The sequence below is a fragment of the Sminthopsis crassicaudata genome, chromosome 4, assembly GCF_048593235.1.
Source record: "Sminthopsis crassicaudata isolate SCR6 chromosome 4, ASM4859323v1, whole genome shotgun sequence".
In the NCBI taxonomy this organism is placed as follows: Eukaryota; Metazoa; Chordata; class Mammalia; order Dasyuromorphia; family Dasyuridae; genus Sminthopsis; species Sminthopsis crassicaudata.
In genome coordinates this window covers 99,441,944-99,458,918 of record NC_133620.1, presented here as the reverse complement: position 1 = coordinate 99,458,918, position 16,975 = coordinate 99,441,944, and the positions used below count along the sequence as shown (strand labels likewise).

Below are 16,975 nucleotides of genomic sequence, written 5' to 3'. Positions count from 1 at the left end.
TTGAGTGCAAATCCTCACCATGAAACTTAGCAGCTATGTGAGTCTGGAAAAGTCACAACTTCTATGAATATCAAGTTTTTCAACCATAAAATGGAATAATATCTGCTGCTCTTATTTCAGAGGGTTATTTTGATGATAAAATGAATATATATGATATACATACATATATATACTTGTACATACTCATGTGAATATATATATATATATACATATACACATACATTCATTTATATACATATACACACATTATATATATATTTATATATATGTGAAATGTTCGGTAAATGTAATTTATCATGGTTAAAAGCAATATCATTATCTGATAAAGGACATGAAGACATTTAAGTGGGAGAAATAAGACTGCGGTGAGACAAGATAGCTGTCTTATCTGAAGGGCTGTCATATAGAAAAAAGATTAAACTTAGTCTTCTTGTTTCTATAAAACAGAACTAGAAGCAATGAATGGAAGTTACAGGAAAGTAGATAAGCTGCCTAGTGAGGATATCAGCCTCCTGTCATTGAAGGATTTCAACCAGAAAATAGGTGAATAATTGAAGATAATGTTGATTCATCCAACAAGCCTCTTTCTGAGTCTATACCAACTCAAATATTATTTCAATTAGTTATTAGAGTTAAGATCTTAAATCCCTGTGGTGAATTTTGGCAGAAAGGTCCTCCCATTCCCTTAATCTTAGATTTCCTAAAACCTCTGAAGACATAATGTATTTCATCTGATCAATGCTCAGACTTGAGGACTAGATTAGACATTTTCTCTTGTACCATTTTGACCAACTACATACACATCTGCAGTCTGAACAAAGCTATTCTGCCACTCTGGGAATACCTCACAAAATGGGCTCTGGGACAAGCAGTATCCGAAGACATCCTTAAGTCAACTTTCTAAGAAAATTTCAGGTGGGTAAGAGAGACCTCAAAAAAAAATTAGATCTCAAGGCAGCCTCATGGAAGGGAGACTCCAGGCCACTGTGTTATGATAGAAAATACTTGGAGTTCACTTTAGAAAGACTTTCACCGAAGGTGGGAACAGGCCAGGCCAATTCCAAGAGGAGTTCATCTTGGGATTGATTGAGCCATAGGGTGAGAGGGAAGGTATAGCCTCCCATTTTAATTAATTATTCTTGCTAACTAAGTCTAAGATTATTTTTACCTGCTGAAGACATCCAAGGGCTATAATTCTCTAAATTTAAGTGCACTTAGGAAAAGCCCCAGTCACCCTAGCCTAGTTCTAGCTGTCTCTCACTTCCTCTCCCCTGCCCAGGTATCTGATTAGCTTTTCCCAGAATGCAGAACCCAGGCCCTTTGTGTGGCTGCAGAGCTGCTTTTTGCTTTGGTATTTGCTGAGACTTCCGGAAAAGGAAATGTACTGTTTTAGTATACAGTATCTGGTTCTTCATCACAACTAGCAAGCATTCATCTTTGAGTCCTACTCCCATCTTTATCAGAAAGAAAACTTTGCATGCGTCTATATACTATCTCTTCAATAATAATATTTAGACTTGATCCCCAGAGTACAAAAATAATTTATACCAAACTAGGAATATATACTATAAACCAATGAACAAAACATACTATAAACCAATGAACAAAACACACAGACCATTTCCCTTATCAATAAACATTTATTGAATATCTAGTATTATAAGGTACTGGGTGAGGTGTTATACGAATGATACAAAGAAATTATGAAAGGGTCAATAAACTTACAATCCAGTTAGGGAGATGGAACACATAGGTGAAAAGGTACACAAATTGATGTTAATGTAGTTACAAAAATATATCTTCTTTGTTACCCCAACTTTACAGGTGAAGTAATTAAGGCACAGATTGACTCAAATTTGCTCAAGCCAATGCAGAATGAGGGGGGTATAAAATTCTGTGCCCTTGATTCTGGTTACCAGCTGCCTTCCAAGAACAGCATATAATCATCTAAACGGACCAAATGAAAACTCACTCCTAGCTTAGTCCTTCTGATCTTGCCTTGAGTTCTACATGTAGAAAGACCCCCTAATGTCTTTGAATCCATGAAAACCCAGCTTTAGGTAAAATAGTTCTGGTAGGAAGTGATTAGGAGCCAGAGACTGAAAATATTATTGGAGCACTTTTAGGATGGAGTGTGCTTACAATATCTTAACTGCTTGGTTTGGAATTATCATTCCTTTATAAAGTGCTTTTCCTTTGTTAAAACATTCTTACAGAAGATTTGAGGGACAGGGTTATGTATATGGAACTGGAAGGCTAGGTGATTAGAAATCATCTAATACAACTCTTCATTTTACAGAAATGAATGATGAGTAAACTGAGGCCCTGAGAAGTTGTTAATTTAAATCTCAGTATGATTTTGCTGAGATTAGGCCAAGCTGAAACTTTGGACCTAAATCCTTTGATTCTAAATAAATGGTGCTTTCTTTTGGACCACACAATCTGGACTCAGATTGAATGCAAATAATAATCGTTTCTGTTTTAGTCAGAAATTCTGGAGGGTCTTTCCTTCCCAGATTTATTTATTTAGATTTTTTTTTGACTAGGTAAAAAAGGAAATTTTTTTTGCCTCATCTTAATCACTGAATGGGTGAGCCAACCCTCAGTCAAACTGAGACCTGCTGAAGACCTTCACTCAAAAAGGTCAAGATCTCCCATTGCATCCAGGCCCATCTCCAGTCATTCTGATCTATGTCTTGCCAGTGGACCCAGATGACTCTGGAGGGGAAAGTGAGGCACTTAAATTACCTCTCTGATGTCATGGTTCTTTCAAGAAGGAAGGACAAACGACTACAACTGCCTCTTAGGTAGATAGGCCAGGTATCATTATTATGCCCATTTGCCAGATAATGAAACTGAGGTACAGGGAGGGAATTGACTTACAAACGACACAACCAGAGCTCATCCCTGGTTCTCCTGACGTGCAAGTCCATGCTCTTTCCCTCAGACTCCATGGCTCAAGAACAGTTCCTTTCTTGCTTTTGCCCATCCACCACTACCACCTCTGCTTTCACAGTTTCCCGCTCATCACCTCTTTCTACCTTTCACCAGGTAGCTCGTGTTTAGATTCTCAATTCTTCATTGAGTCCAGTCACTGCTATGTGGTTACAGAAGGTAACGTATGGAGGATCATACCGAAATCTCCATCTTGGTTAGTGAGCTTCTGCTCTGTAGTCGGTGCCCTTGCGTCAGTCCCATGCTCAGTGCTGAGTTCCTCCTCCTCAGCCACAGCTGGCACATTTATATAGTCATCAGATCCCTCACTATCCGTTTCTCCAGATGTCTCTTGGCTGTTTCCATCCTGTGTTAATGGCTCAATATTCTCATAATCCCAGAAGTCGAGTGAGTTCTCTCTTGACTCTTCACATTGGATTTCAAAGGGAAGACTGAGAGTCCAACGTAGCATTCCTCCTATATTTGCTGTCAGTCTTTCTCCTGCATGTGGCTTTTTCCTATTAGAATCAGTCCACAGTACATTATCATAAGCCCTGTAATCTTGAAAGTTCATCCACTGTGGTCGGCCTTGATCCTCCTCGTTATCTTCTGCTGGCATATTTACATAGTCATTGGAAGAATGAGAAGAGCATTCTGCATCCCCATTATAGTCACTGTCTTCAAGTCCTAGAACCCAAATACCGGTGGAGTCTTCAGCATCCCTAGGGCGGCTGTCTCTTTCTGCCCTGGGTACACTCTCCTCAGATGTTTGGGAGTCCTGAAGATTCCCAGACAAGGACTTCATGGCACCTGGATTCCCAGAAGCCTCTTTGGCATTGGGCACGTTGACATAATCCTGTGAATCCTCAGAAGAGGTGCTCATGCTTTCTATGGATGCTCCAACATTGATATAGTCTACTTCAGGGACAAGGTGCCCACAGACCTGGGAGATGGCAGTATTGTCATAAATTCCAACCTCATATCCAATGGCAGGGACACTGGTTCTGCGTGACTGGAGAACATGCACTGGTGGTGAGAACTAGAAGGAAGTAGAGAAATGATTTGAATGTATCAGAAAGGGGAATGGAACATTAGCAAAGTTTTTTCTTGTTTCTATCCATATTGTGGTGTGTTATTTAAAGCTTTTTTTTTTTCTTTCATGGTACTATTTCTAAGACCACTTAAAGCCTTAAAAATGGTTATGTCTTAGGGCAAGGAACCAAAAAAGATTTATTGTTTTCTAGTCTGTTTCACAGACATGTAATTTAAAAAATGGGCTATGGGATACAGGTAATTCCTATTCATTTATGGGTTGGGACTGGATGAGCTCTGAGATCCTTCTTTTCCAATCCTAAATTTCTATGATGATTGCATATTATGATACTGTATGGAGACAGACAGATGTGGTAAATAAAATTAACAAAGATAAATTAAGGTAAAAGCTTCTGAGCGTAAACACTTAAATACTAATGAAGTGGGTCAGACTGACAACGTCAGTAAAGCTAGCAACCCAGTGAGAAGAAGGGAACTCATTTTATTGACACATGACCAGGTATGAGCTCTGCTTCTACTCAGTCTTGGTAGGTTTGGAGAAGAGATAAGTGCACACTTGGAGCAGGAACATTTTGATTGGCTATGCTAAGAAAGGCAAGCTGACATTCATGCAAGGTTAATCCTTCTTCACTAATTAGGGAATGTTAATTGTTTTATGGAATACATCCTTTCTAATCTTTCCTAGGGCATTAAAACTATCAGCCTTGCTGCCTCCTGAAAACAGATTAAAAATGCTCCTAATTGCAAAGGGACAGGCAAAAACAGTCAACATATCTTTTGGGAATATTATCAACTTAACTTGTGGGGTTTAAAATAACAAGCAGCCATTCTGGAAGTAACCAGTATGAGAGATAACAACTTTTCTTTTAATTATAACTTTAAACTAACTCAGGAGGAAATCAAAATTCCTGAGCTCAGCTCAAGCACTAGAAAGGTAACTTTGGGAATCAGTAATATTAACTTAATTTTCTTCAGAGGTGCTGGACATAAGAGCATAAAAGTCAAAAATTCTTTGTTACTGGAGGAGAATTAGACACATGTGTGTGAATGTATGTGTGCATGTACATTTGCACATGTGCTCCTGGGTCTTACCACATGTTCAGAGTGAGGATTGTCAGAATTTCTGGGAATAAGACTCTCCGTACTGAAAATACGAATGTTTCTTGAGTGACGCCGACCTTAAAGATATAAGAAGCAAGAATCAGGGCATGTCTGAGAAGAGACAACCTATGATCCAAGTGATGGAGTGCTAAATGGATTCCAGTGTTATGTGTGAAACTATAATTGCTCAGGACTTTAGATACTCATCTGTTCAATTTTTAACAAGCATTTGTTAAGTGATCTCTGCATGTATGCTTGCTGCTTGAGGAGATGCATCTCAGATAAGATAATGTTCCTCCAATTTATGGTCTGGGGTAGTGTTGGTGGAATATAAAATAAATGCAGATAACAACAACAATAATAGCTAGCATTTGTATAGTTTTACAGCCCAGTGGATAGAGTAGCTGCTCTGAAATCATGAAGCCCTGAGTTCAAATCTGGTCTCAGACACTTATTAGCTGTGTGAAGTCATTTAACCCTGGGCAAGTCACTTAAAAATGTTTGCCTGTAAAGTGAGCTGGAGAAAGAAATGACAAACTGTAGTATTTTGCCAAGAAAACTCCAAATGAGTCACAGAGAGATACACAAAACTAAAGTGACTTAACAACAACAACATTTATATATAGTTCTTTAATATTTGAAAATTATTTTGTAAATATGTTATTTTATCCTTACAACAGCCCTGGAAGGCAGGTTCTTTTATTATTCCTATTTTACAGTTGAGGAAACTGAGGCAAATGGACATAAAATGACTTGTCCAAAACTTCACACCTGGTAAATATCTTAGGCTGGTCTGATTCCAGATTGTTGTTTGTCCTTCTTTCTTGAAGAGAATCACAACATAAAGGAAGTGATACTATGACATGCAAGTGAATTCTATTTAAGTGAGGGAGGGCTGTGAAAGGTCACTTGCCTCACTTTGCCCTCCAGAACCATCTGGGTCTAGTGGCCAGATGGAGATCAGAATGATAGGAGATGGCCCTGGATGCAGTGGGAGACCTTGGTCTTTTAAAGCTAAGGTCCACAAGCCACACAGGTCCAGTCTTCTGTCCATTACACTCTAACCCTAATGTAAGGTGATAAACTATTAAACCTAAAAAGGAATAATAACAGAACTTATGTGAGGTCTCTGAGATCAAAGAGATCTTCTTGGAGAAGACCATTAAATTGAGTTGCTCTTCTACATTCTTTCTCTTGGCAATTTCATTAACTATATATCCATTTCTCATCTTTATGCAGATAACTCCGAAATCTATTTGTCTCACTTTCATTTTTTCCCTGATCTTTAGTCCCACTTCTCCAACTATCAACTTAATGGTTTTATCCAATAGGCTTCTCAAGTTCAACATAACCAGAATGAACACGTTTTCTTTCTTACTAAGCCACTTTTTCTTCTAATTTTGTTATTTCTCCCAAGGCCTCCTTCCTCTGTCATTCTCCAGTCTTGTATATTAAAGAAATTCTATTTCTTTAATATCTCCTTAACCGAACCTTTCTACCTGTATCACTGTCTCCAATTTCAGGTCTCAGAAGCCAGACTATGTCAGTAGCTGTTCTCCCTGTTTGTCACCCTGTTTGGACTTCCCCATTTTTCCCTTGCTCTCTTCCCATCTTATTGGGATTACATCTTGAGATTTATTGGTCCCATTCTTTCTGTAGCTTTCCAATAAAAAGAAGAAGATCTCTGAACCAGAATTCAGGAGAGCTATTTCTGAATCCTGGCTCTGCTACTTATTAACTGTGTAATCTTGGAAAAATCATTTAACTTCTCTAGGCCTGTTTCTTATAATCTAAAAAACTGGGGAAATTGGAATAAATTACTTGTAAGCTCTCCTGTTTTAAATCTTTGCTCCTTTGAAAACTTAAAGAGATGCCTGTTCATTCTTCTGTGGACCCAGAAACATAAGAGATGAACCTACCAGGCCTTGCTTGGCTTTGGGGAAGAAAGCCATAGATGTTTTTCCCTCGTTCTCTGGACTGAGACAGCGTCACCAAGGGAACAACAGTGACCCGGAAGTAAGAAACCTGTTCTATAAGGCAATAGGATGAGAGAGATTTCAGTAGACTGTAGGATTTGATGGGGCCTCTCCTACTGGGTTCTCTTCTTAGGCGTGAACGATACCAGGGAGACTGTCCTACTCTCACCAGAGGATGTCATTTTTGCAGATTAGGTTAATCCTATATGACCCAGTAGAGACAATAAGAGTTCTTGGGAAGATAAGACGCTTCATTTTTTCATATTAATTTTATTATCATTCATCAATCAATATTCATCAAAATCATCAATTAATTTCATATTAAATGAACAACATAAAAATACAAGCAAACCTGCATTCAAATGATTATTGACAATTTTGAAATCAATAGTTAGAATTCTTTGAGAGGACTAAAGCTGGAGCTCTTGGGTGGGATTTGTAATATAATCACTAGCAATTTTTGCTAGCCCATACGAGTGCCCTCAGTTTAGTTGGGAGTCTCTGGATGTGGCAGAGACCCTAGAATCCCCTAAGGCTACTACCAGAGAACCCATCTCCTCGGGCCAGGGTATGTGAGAACTGAATAGGACGTTATGCCATTAGTCTGCTTTTCCAAATGAAACTGGGATAGGAATTTAAATGATCTAAAGATGGACTTGAAATAATAAGGAAAATTTTCATATATTATCTGAAGATACATGAGACTCACGTTTTTTCCGTTTATTCCAGAACCACAGAATGAAGAGGAAAGCAATGACGAAGAAGATGGCAAGAAGCCCAGCAACCACAGAAAACAGGACACTGGGTTGGTCTTTAAATCTAGGAGAACCCACAATTAATTCAAGCTCCTTCTCCCCAGGCTGGGTTATGCTTTGTGCATTTGCTTGACATATCAGAGTGCCCTCCTGGCTGCATCAATCAATGGAATCCACTATTGACTATACCTCTTCCTCCAGGCTAATTACCCATCTCATCTGTCATTCTCCATCAGGTCCTCTATTCCAGCCTCACTACATGTCTTATTTATTATCTACATTATCCACTTTCTCACTATCTACGTGAATACTTTTATGGAACACTTAGAGGCAACAGGAAGATACCTTAAAGATCATTTAAACATAATGATGGAAAGACAGATAAACACTTTTTACTGTGTTCCAGACACTGTGCTAAATACTCAGGATACAAATATAAACACGCAAGGCAGTTCCTTCCCTCAAAGAGCTCACAATTTTTTTCTTCAATAGTATTTTATTTTTCTAATGACATGAAAAGATAGTTTTCAACATTCATTTTTGTAAAATTTTGAGTTCCAAATATTTTCTTTTTCCTTTAACTACCTCCTCCCTGAGACAGCAGATTTTAACCCCATTTTCATATTTGTCATGTTGTTAAAGAAAAATCAGGCCAAAAGGGAAAAATCATGAGCAAGAAAAAACAAACAAAATGGTGAAAATGCTATGTTTTGATCTGCATTCAGTGTCTATAATTCTCTTTCTGGTTACAGATGGCATTTTCCATCCCAAGTCTATTGGAATTGTCTTGGATCACTATTACTGAGAAGAAGTAAGTCTATCATAGTTGTTCATCATATAATCTTGCTGTTACTGTGTACAATGTTGTCCTGGTTTTGCTCATTTCACTCATGTAAATCTTTCCAGGCTTTTCTGAAATCATCCTAAAGAGCTAACATTTTAACTGGAGAAGACAACAAATGAAGGGGAACATCTGGGTGTGGAGATGCTCTTATATTCATACATACATACATACAGGTCTGAGAAGGGATTGCTTTTCATGTGGGATCACTGTCTAGGAAAAGGCATAAAAAACTCACATGTCCATGTATGGAGGAGAGCTGGTGAAAGAATGCAAATGGAAAGTGGAGATGGCCCCAGATTATGAAGGGTTTTAACTTCTAGACTGAGGATCTTATATTTTTACCTTAGAGGCAAAAAGGAGCCTTTGAGGGGTTCTGAGAAGGGAATGACATTCCCAAGTCAGGTTTGTTTTTGGTTTTGGTTTGTTTCTTAGGAATATCAATGTGTCAGCTATATGGAGGATAGATAGAAGGGAAAGATGGCAAGTGCAGAGACCAATTCAGGGGATCTTAGAATAGTCCAGGTGAAAAATAGGAACTAAGTTATATGTCTTGTGAATGGAGAAGAGGGAAAGATGGAAAAGATCGTGCAAAGGTACCATTGAAAAAACATGGTAAATGATAGGGGATGGGCCTGAGTGTGGGGGGGGGGAGAAAGGAGGAGGAAGAGCTGAGGAAGGGTCAAGAGTCTTTCCAAGATTGGGAACTGGATGTTTGGTTGGATTCAATAGAAATTTACAAGTTTGAGGTGGGAAAGGTAATAAGTTCCGTCTTGGACATGCTGAATGTGATACTCCTGTGGAACATCAAAGTGAGATGCCCAAAATAAGAAACTGGCATTGTAGGAATTTGAGTTCAGGACAGGGATAATAAGGTCTGGAGATCTCTCCCTCTCTGCGTCTTTCTGTCTGTCTATGTTTCTGAGGTCTGTCTCTGTCTCTCTCTCTGTCTCATCTCTCTTTCTCTATCTCTCTCTCTGTGTCCTTCTCTCTCCGCCATCGTCAGTCATTTCAGTTCTGTCTGATTCTGTGACCCCCTGGGGGTTTTATTGGCAAGGACCACAGTAGTTTGCCATTTCCTTTTCTAGCTCATTTTACAGCTGAGGCAAAGTTAAGTGACTGGCCCAGAATCACACAGCTAATAAGTGTCTGAGGTTAGATTTGAACTCAGGAAGATAAATCTCCTTCACTTAAGGCACTTCTCTCTCTGTCTTTTTGACTGTCTATCTCTCTCATAGATGTATATACATATATACATGTTAATATATATACGTACACATATATGGAGATCAAACATATATACACAGGCAGACATACATATGTGTATGTTTTATATATATTTACACACACACATACATAAATGTAATCCATTTGCATAGAGATAATTAAATCAGTAAGAGGTGAAAAAATGGACAAAGAGGAGAATACAGATCCCAGGACAGGTAATAAGTAATAAAGTAATAAACTAATAAAGATAGTTCACACAAAGACAAAAAAAATTAAAGCTCTTTGTCCTTAATGAAGCTGACAATAAAATCCATACATTTCTTGTCCCTTCATTAACACACTCCACATCCCTTCTCCTCCTACACATTCCACGATAGCTTCTCTATGTAGTTATAGACTCAGTTACATGGCAGGTCTACTGGAATCTGCATCATGCTAATGGATCTTACATAATATATCTATATAAAACATAATTATCGATATAACAACATCCTATGATATATTGTATTATATGTTGTGTATTGTATGTCTTATATGCTTAGGTGTTTTATATAAAGAAGCCATTCCTACATTTTGGCAGATGACCACAATAACAATATTTTGCTGTCCTTTACATTGTATTTGCAGTGTTTTACATTGAATTATTTTAAAAGCAAAAGAACCACAACAAAACCCCCTCTTATGATGTGTATTTTTTTTCAAGTCTTGTTTCACAATAGTGGATTTGAAGATAAAGTTGATGGTGTTTCTTTTAATTGTAATATGGAAATTAGCACGAAGGAAAGATGTTTGGGGAAAGTTAATGAGTTCCATTTTGGACATGTTGAATTTAAAAATCCTACTGGACATCTAGTTCAAGTTGTCTGGAGGATAAATGAAAAGATGAGATTGGGATCACAAGAGATTAGGGAAGAATAGGAAAATTTAAGAATTATCAACAGAGACATAAATCGATGGTTGCTGATGAGGTTACCAAGTTAAGTAGTACAGAAGGAAAAGAGGGTTTAAGGAAGAATCCTGTGGCTCACCTATGGTTAGAAAGAGTGACATGGATAAGGATCCAGTGAAAAAGGCTGAGAAATGGCAGTCTGATAGGTAGGAAGGGAACCAGGAGAAAGAGATGTTTCAAAAACCTAGAGAAAGGACCTAATCAATGAGAATTCCAATTCTCTAGCCTTGACCAAGAATGAACCAAGGGAAATAATTGGAGCTGCAGTCAATATTGAAAAGGGACACAGAGAAACTGTGTCATTTATGGGGAGCTGATTTTCAGTGATTGCTAGAAGATGAAGGAACAAGATAGGAAAAGATTTAGGATGAAGAGAAGTGTATTGCCTGTCAAATAGGCATTCCAGAGGACTAGTGCAAAGGGTGGGCTGTTTTTGGTTGAGGCTTTAGTGTGAGAATGTTAAGGAGGAGGAAAATAAGGAATTAAGAAGTAGGTGATGGAAAGTGGGGTTTGGATGGACTCTCGAGGCAAGAAGCTGCTTATGATGGTTCCTGTGAGAAATGTGTAGCACCTTCTGAGACATAAGAGACTGTAAGCTCCTTGAGAGTTTTTCTTTGTATCCCCAGTGCCTAATACAGTGCTGGATATATATTAGATGCTTTAATTGCTTGCTGAATTGAATTAGATTGACCTTAGCTCCCACCCTCCCCCAAATATAGTTTCTGTCATCCAATGTGGCTCTAAGCAGGGGGGAATTTGAAATGTGCCCCACAGAATTTCTTTTTTTTTTCTGGGAAAATCCCCCTCTAAAGCTTCTGTCTAGTTTTTACAAAGATACCCACAATCCTATCATTCTCCTCCTCCAATACAAATTACCCAATAGATCCCTCAAGGGTGTCTAAGTATTGTCATTTTTAGTGGAAGCAACAATGTCAAGATGGGAACTTTCCAAAGGAAAGCTCTTCCTTCTATATGTCAGTTGTGAGGAGAACTCCATCCATTAGGTCATTTAAAAAAGTCTTTAAATGAACACTCACCCACTGGGACTACCAACAGTTTGTGGAATTGTGGTATATTCCATAATCATCTCTTTGTTCTTGAACAGTAGAGTATTAGATGTTTCCATTGTGGATTAAATTGCTAAACAAACACCTGGGCTGAAAAAAATAGGTCAACTTTTAGTTTTTAGTTTTTTAGTTCTTAGTCCACTTTCTCCTAAATCATCATAGTCTTCTTTGCTATTGATTTTCCATAATAGGTAGCTAGCCAGACCTCTTTAACACAGAAAGCCTTTTAAGTTGTTGATTCCCCAGAGCAAAAATGAATTTGTCTGTTATTTATATTTAATTGTGCTGAATCTAATTAGCTTGTTACCAGTTAATCTCAAACTACATTGCAAACCTCTTGGTATCTGCAGCCCTTTCAAGTGCTCCCCAGATTCCTTTTTCTTTCCTTTCAAGATCCTCTGATTTGAAATAAAAAATTAAACACATGGTATTAGAAGATATAGAGGGACTTTACAGATTAACTATTTTAACTCTTTCATTTTGCAGACTGGTAAACTGAGATTCCGAACAAAGAAGCAGAGGACAAGAAACTTAAAATCAGGAAATCCTGGATTCAGACCCACGATATTTACTAGCTGTGTGATAGATAAGTCAATTATCTTTCTATGCCGCATTTTTTCCCTCATCTACAAAGCACAGTAGTTGGATTCAGTGATATGTTGGGGTTCCTTCTAGATTTAAATCTTTGATCCTGAGTTGGAGCCAAATTCAAACCTGTTTTCTACATCCCAGTCCAATCCACTTTCCGCTGTAATATGCTACCTCTTTCACAAAGAAATCTCCTTTCCCCCCACTATTTCCCACAAAATTCCTTTCCCCCCATTATTTCTGATCCTGCCCTCTTTGTTTCCTCAACAGACTCCTTAGGAGGATCCCAGTCTTTCTCTATCTACCCTGACTCACCTGCAAGAACTAGATGTATCCAATCTACGGTGCAACCTGGGACCTGCCTCTGGATCCAGAAATGGTTTAGGGGATGTTTTGTAATCTTTGCTTCCTTGTGGGTAGCATGTGGGTGGGGAGTGTGATATGTGAAGCACTGAGTGAGAGAGAAACGGCTAAGTGATAGAGAGGAAGCCTTGTAAGAAGTAGAACCTCCCTATGCTTGTTAGAGGGTAGCTGACTGCTTAACTGGAATGGAAACAGAGAGTCAGCCACAGGAAGCATCAGTTCTAAAGTGCTGAGGCAGCAAGGGGCACAGGAAGTGCTGATCGGTGTTTAATATGATAGAACAAATATTTTCAATGCTTGCTCTGGACTTAGCACCTACCATTTATCCTGTAGTATGTAATCAGTTCATTTTGCGTAAGGAAAGGTGGGAATGAACCACTCTGGATTCTTAGCCTGTGAAGGGTGCATTATTCTTCTTGGATTTCTGAAATGAGTTAACTCACAAATTGGATTTCTTTTTTCTCAGGAATCAATATAAAATGGCCCAATTCTCCCAGGTTATTTGTCTACCCATTTTCTTCCATAAATAACTGGCCCCTTCTTTCTTCACATTTACATATCTCCCCTGGTAGAATGTAAGCTCTTTGAGGGCAAGTACTGTTTTATTTGTGTATCTCCCACATAGAGCTTAGTCCTCTGTTTCATAAATGCTTGTTGATTGATACTGGCTAAAGGATAAGGGATTTCTCCTGTTCTTAAGAGTTGCCAAGGTATATGACACATACCACGTCATACTGACGCAGGCCCTACAAACCTGAAAGTCTGAAATTTTTTGCCATTGCATCTGATTTAAATGAAAAATCTTCCATCTGGCTAACTTTATGAACATTTTTTCAAGGTGGTGACCCAAGGTGACTTGTCATTTCTCTCACTGAACATTATCACTTTTGCCTTTGCTTCTTTCCTTCCTATTCTAAAACAATTTAAAACCTTCTTGCTCTGTCCCCTATGTTCACTTCCAGTAATCATTTTTATACGCCAACATACAAGCAACATGGTATAGTGAGCTGACTCTGAAGTCAGAAAGATGTGGATCTAATACATCCTGGCTGTATGACCACCGGGCTCTGCAGTTATAAAATGCAGAGAAGTTGCCTAACATTATTAAAGGGAGTTTTCTCATCTATAGAGTCTTCAGTTTCATAGTCCTTATCCCTTATTTGATAACCTATTTCCTTTTTTTTCATTAAAGCTTTTTATTTACAAAATATATGCATGGGTAATTTTTCAACATTGACCCTTGCAAAGCCTTCTGTTCCAAATTATCCCTTCCTTCTCCCTAATCCCTCCCCCACAAGTCCAATACATGTTAAATATGTTAAAATATATGTTATACATGTATTGGTCAACCTGCCATCTGGGGGAAGGGATGGGGGGAAGTAGGGGAAAAGTTGGAACAAAAGGTTTTGCAATTGTCAATGCTGAAAAATTACCCATGCATATATCTTGTAAATAAAAAGCGACAATAAAAGTATATGTTATATCCAATATATGTATACATATTTATACAATTGATAACCTATTTCCTTAGAAGTACACCTTCACACTCTGAAGACATTTAAGAAAAAGCTCTAAATGTACTTGAGGCATTTATTTAGATCCACTTCACTCCATATTCTCTCCTTCCCTAATGGGAAAGATCCTGGGATAGAGAGGGCAGGTGAAAGTGGAAATGTTGGGAACTGGTACTAAAATTTCACTATTTTCAGAGAGAATGGATGTCTTGCTTCCAGGGACAAGATCCTAATGCCTTCCCTTCACCCATTCCCCAAGATTCCTTTCCCTTTCCAGAGAAATTCATGTCACAAATCTTCCATTTATAAACTCACCCCTCAATTATTATATATCCTTCCTTCCATTGGGAATTAATCTGCTGCCTATTTCAGTTCCATAAATCCCTTTTAACTCTCCCATTGTCCCATTTTGACAGATTCTAGCCACCCCATCCATTTTCTCACTCCCCAGGCAGCCATCTTACCTGTAGAAAGCAGAAAGGGAAGGTGAGCTTTGAATTCCATTCAGCCAACAGACCAGACCTGGGTCATAAGCTGTCCCTTGTTTGACTTCTTCCTCTGATCTGTCTTTCATCTGGAGTTCTAGCACCTCAGGAGGGAAACCCCCCAAAATACCGGGATGGCTGGAACAGGTGGGAGGAGGCTTAAAGGAAGAGAGAGGCTACTCTACCACAGGCATGAGCCCGAGCCCACCAAGAGAGGTTACAGTGAAGGAGAAGGGGACATGGGAGTAGGATTGGAATGGAACACAAGACCATTCACTGCACTGCATCCTTCTTACTTAAGAATTACATCTGTTGTAGGGTTGTTTTTTAAGACTTTCCTGGGGGTGGGGTATCTGGGTGTGGGTGTGAATCTTTCAGAGGTTTATCCCTCATACCACTGTGTTCTTACCTCCTACCTGCCTGCTCCCACCGTTCTAATCAGACCAATAGATACCTTCTCCCGTTTAATTATTTTTCCTCTTTAAGAGCTCTCACAATACCTTTTTCCCCTTTCACTTGTGCACATATCCCACAGTCTCTTGTGTCATCCTCAGTTAGATTGTAGGCAGTATGAGATCTTCATGTTCTTATCTCTCAGGTCTCACTGTGGTTACGGATAGTAGGTGAGAGAGAACATGGCATCATAGATAAGATGCTGAATTTGGCTTCAGAAAGATACTAGTTCAAATTCTCCTTGTGACACTTCCTGATTATGCGAGCAAATTAGCTGACTTTTATGAGTCTCAGTTTTTTCATATGTAAAATGGGATTAAAATTACTTACTTCATAAAATGGTTTTACGTATCAATTAAGGAAATATAAATCAAATGCTTTGCAAACTTTAAATATATATATATATATAAATGATATATGTATATATAAAATATATAATATACACAAAATATAATTTGTATATAAGGCTATGAAAATATAAACTGTTAATAAGTAGAAGTGCTACATAAATGTTAGGAATTAATAGTTTCCATCCTCCTTCCTCTTCTCCCACACATTTCAAAACTAAAGTGGTAAAACATCCCCAAAACAGGGTGGGCAGATGCTAAAATTCCAGCAGTTAAACTACTATGAGTTGTCTGTCCTTTCTTCTTTCACTTCCTCCTCTTCCAATATAGACACGTCCCATTTAGCATCATTAATTAGCTCTGGGAAGATGACTTTTTTTTTTTTTGACAGAATGATGTTACAATTCAAAGGAACTGTGTTGTAATTGGGTGATTAGTCAATCTACAATCCAGGAGTTTCACAATGTTGTGGTAAGGATAATTATGGTAAGGTAGAAAGTATTAAATACTTTCTTGTAAAAAGATGTTTATTGGGCCATCACCTTATGGGGCATATTTTCTTTTCCTCTCCACTCCCATCCCCACTCAAACTCAGACAGCTGTTAGCAGAAACAATGGTATGAAATTCTTATTCATAACAATAGGGAAAATCAGTATTTTCTGAAAGGCAGAGGATAATATAACCATGGGATTTAGAGCTGGAAAGGAGCTTTGAGATTATCTACTTTAATACATGCATTTTACTCATAATAAAACAGTAATAAAGCATTGACTCCAAATTCAGGGTTTTTTCCATTCTTCCTTAGGCTAATAGTTCATTCTTCCTACTTTCCTTCTCCTCCTCCTTCCTCCTCCTCCTCTTCCTATATTATTCTAAATTACATATCCTCCTATATTCTCCTAAATTATTCCATAATTTACCATACTTCTTTTGCATATTTGGCTATCAAATTCTATAAATACAAGGTCCTGGAAGGAGGCATCTCAGATCATGGGGAAGATCTGAAGTCCACTTCATTATAGGGAACCATTGAACTTTTTAATAAAGGGCCGTTGGCTCAGAGCTCTGACTCAGTCAGGGACAATTTTAATGCCCACGTGGCCCTGTACTCATGTGAGTGTTGAACTCCTTTCAAATGAATGACCTATAAATTAAGCTATAAACTCCAATTACAGGAGATTAAAACTGCCTGATTTACAAGGCTTTACATACAGAGTGTTTAATTCATGTTGATTTCATTGTGACTCTTCCCTCTGACTCATTTTTTTCTTTCCACTTCTAAGTACTATAACTTTGCTTATTGGAACTTGTTTCTGGTTTC

At 38.2% G+C, this 16,975-nt stretch overlaps 1 protein-coding gene across 2 annotated transcripts; it reads right to left on the bottom strand.

Annotated features, from left to right (window-relative positions):
• Nucleotides 1-1,632: 1,632 nt before the first annotated feature.
• On the bottom strand, nucleotides 1,633-15,122 carry LAX1 (lymphocyte transmembrane adaptor 1). Of its 2 annotated transcripts, none has more exons than XM_074308887.1 (6): nucleotides 14,833-15,122; nucleotides 11,874-11,993; nucleotides 7,774-7,883; nucleotides 7,008-7,118; nucleotides 5,080-5,165; nucleotides 1,633-3,973 (listed from the first exon to the last, which is right to left on the bottom strand). In XM_074308887.1, exons 2-6 carry the CDS (start codon nucleotides 11,960-11,962, stop codon nucleotides 3,098-3,100), a joined length of 1,272 nt encoding a protein of 423 aa, XP_074164988.1. In that variant the 5' UTR covers nucleotides 11,963-11,993; nucleotides 14,833-15,122; the 3' UTR covers nucleotides 1,633-3,097. The 2 variants fall into 2 exon arrangements, with proteins under 2 accessions (XP_074164988.1, XP_074164987.1); XM_074308886.1 differs by lacking the exon at nucleotides 14,833-15,122 and adding an exon at nucleotides 12,807-12,988.
• Between the last annotated feature and the right edge of the window lie 1,853 nt (nucleotides 15,123-16,975).

Coding starts and splice junctions, on each gene's coding strand:
- LAX1 (XM_074308887.1), bottom strand. CDS start 11,962: ATGGAAACATCTAATACTCTACTGTTCAAGAACAAAGAGATGATTATG. Junction 7,884..11,873: donor ACTGTTGGTAGTCCCAGTGG/GTGAGTGTTCAT, acceptor GGGTTCTCCTAG/ATTTAAAGACCAACCCAGTG. Junction 3,974..5,079: donor ATCCTCACTCTGAACATGTG/GTAAGACCCAGG, acceptor ACTTCCTTCTAG/TTCTCACCACCAGTGCATGT.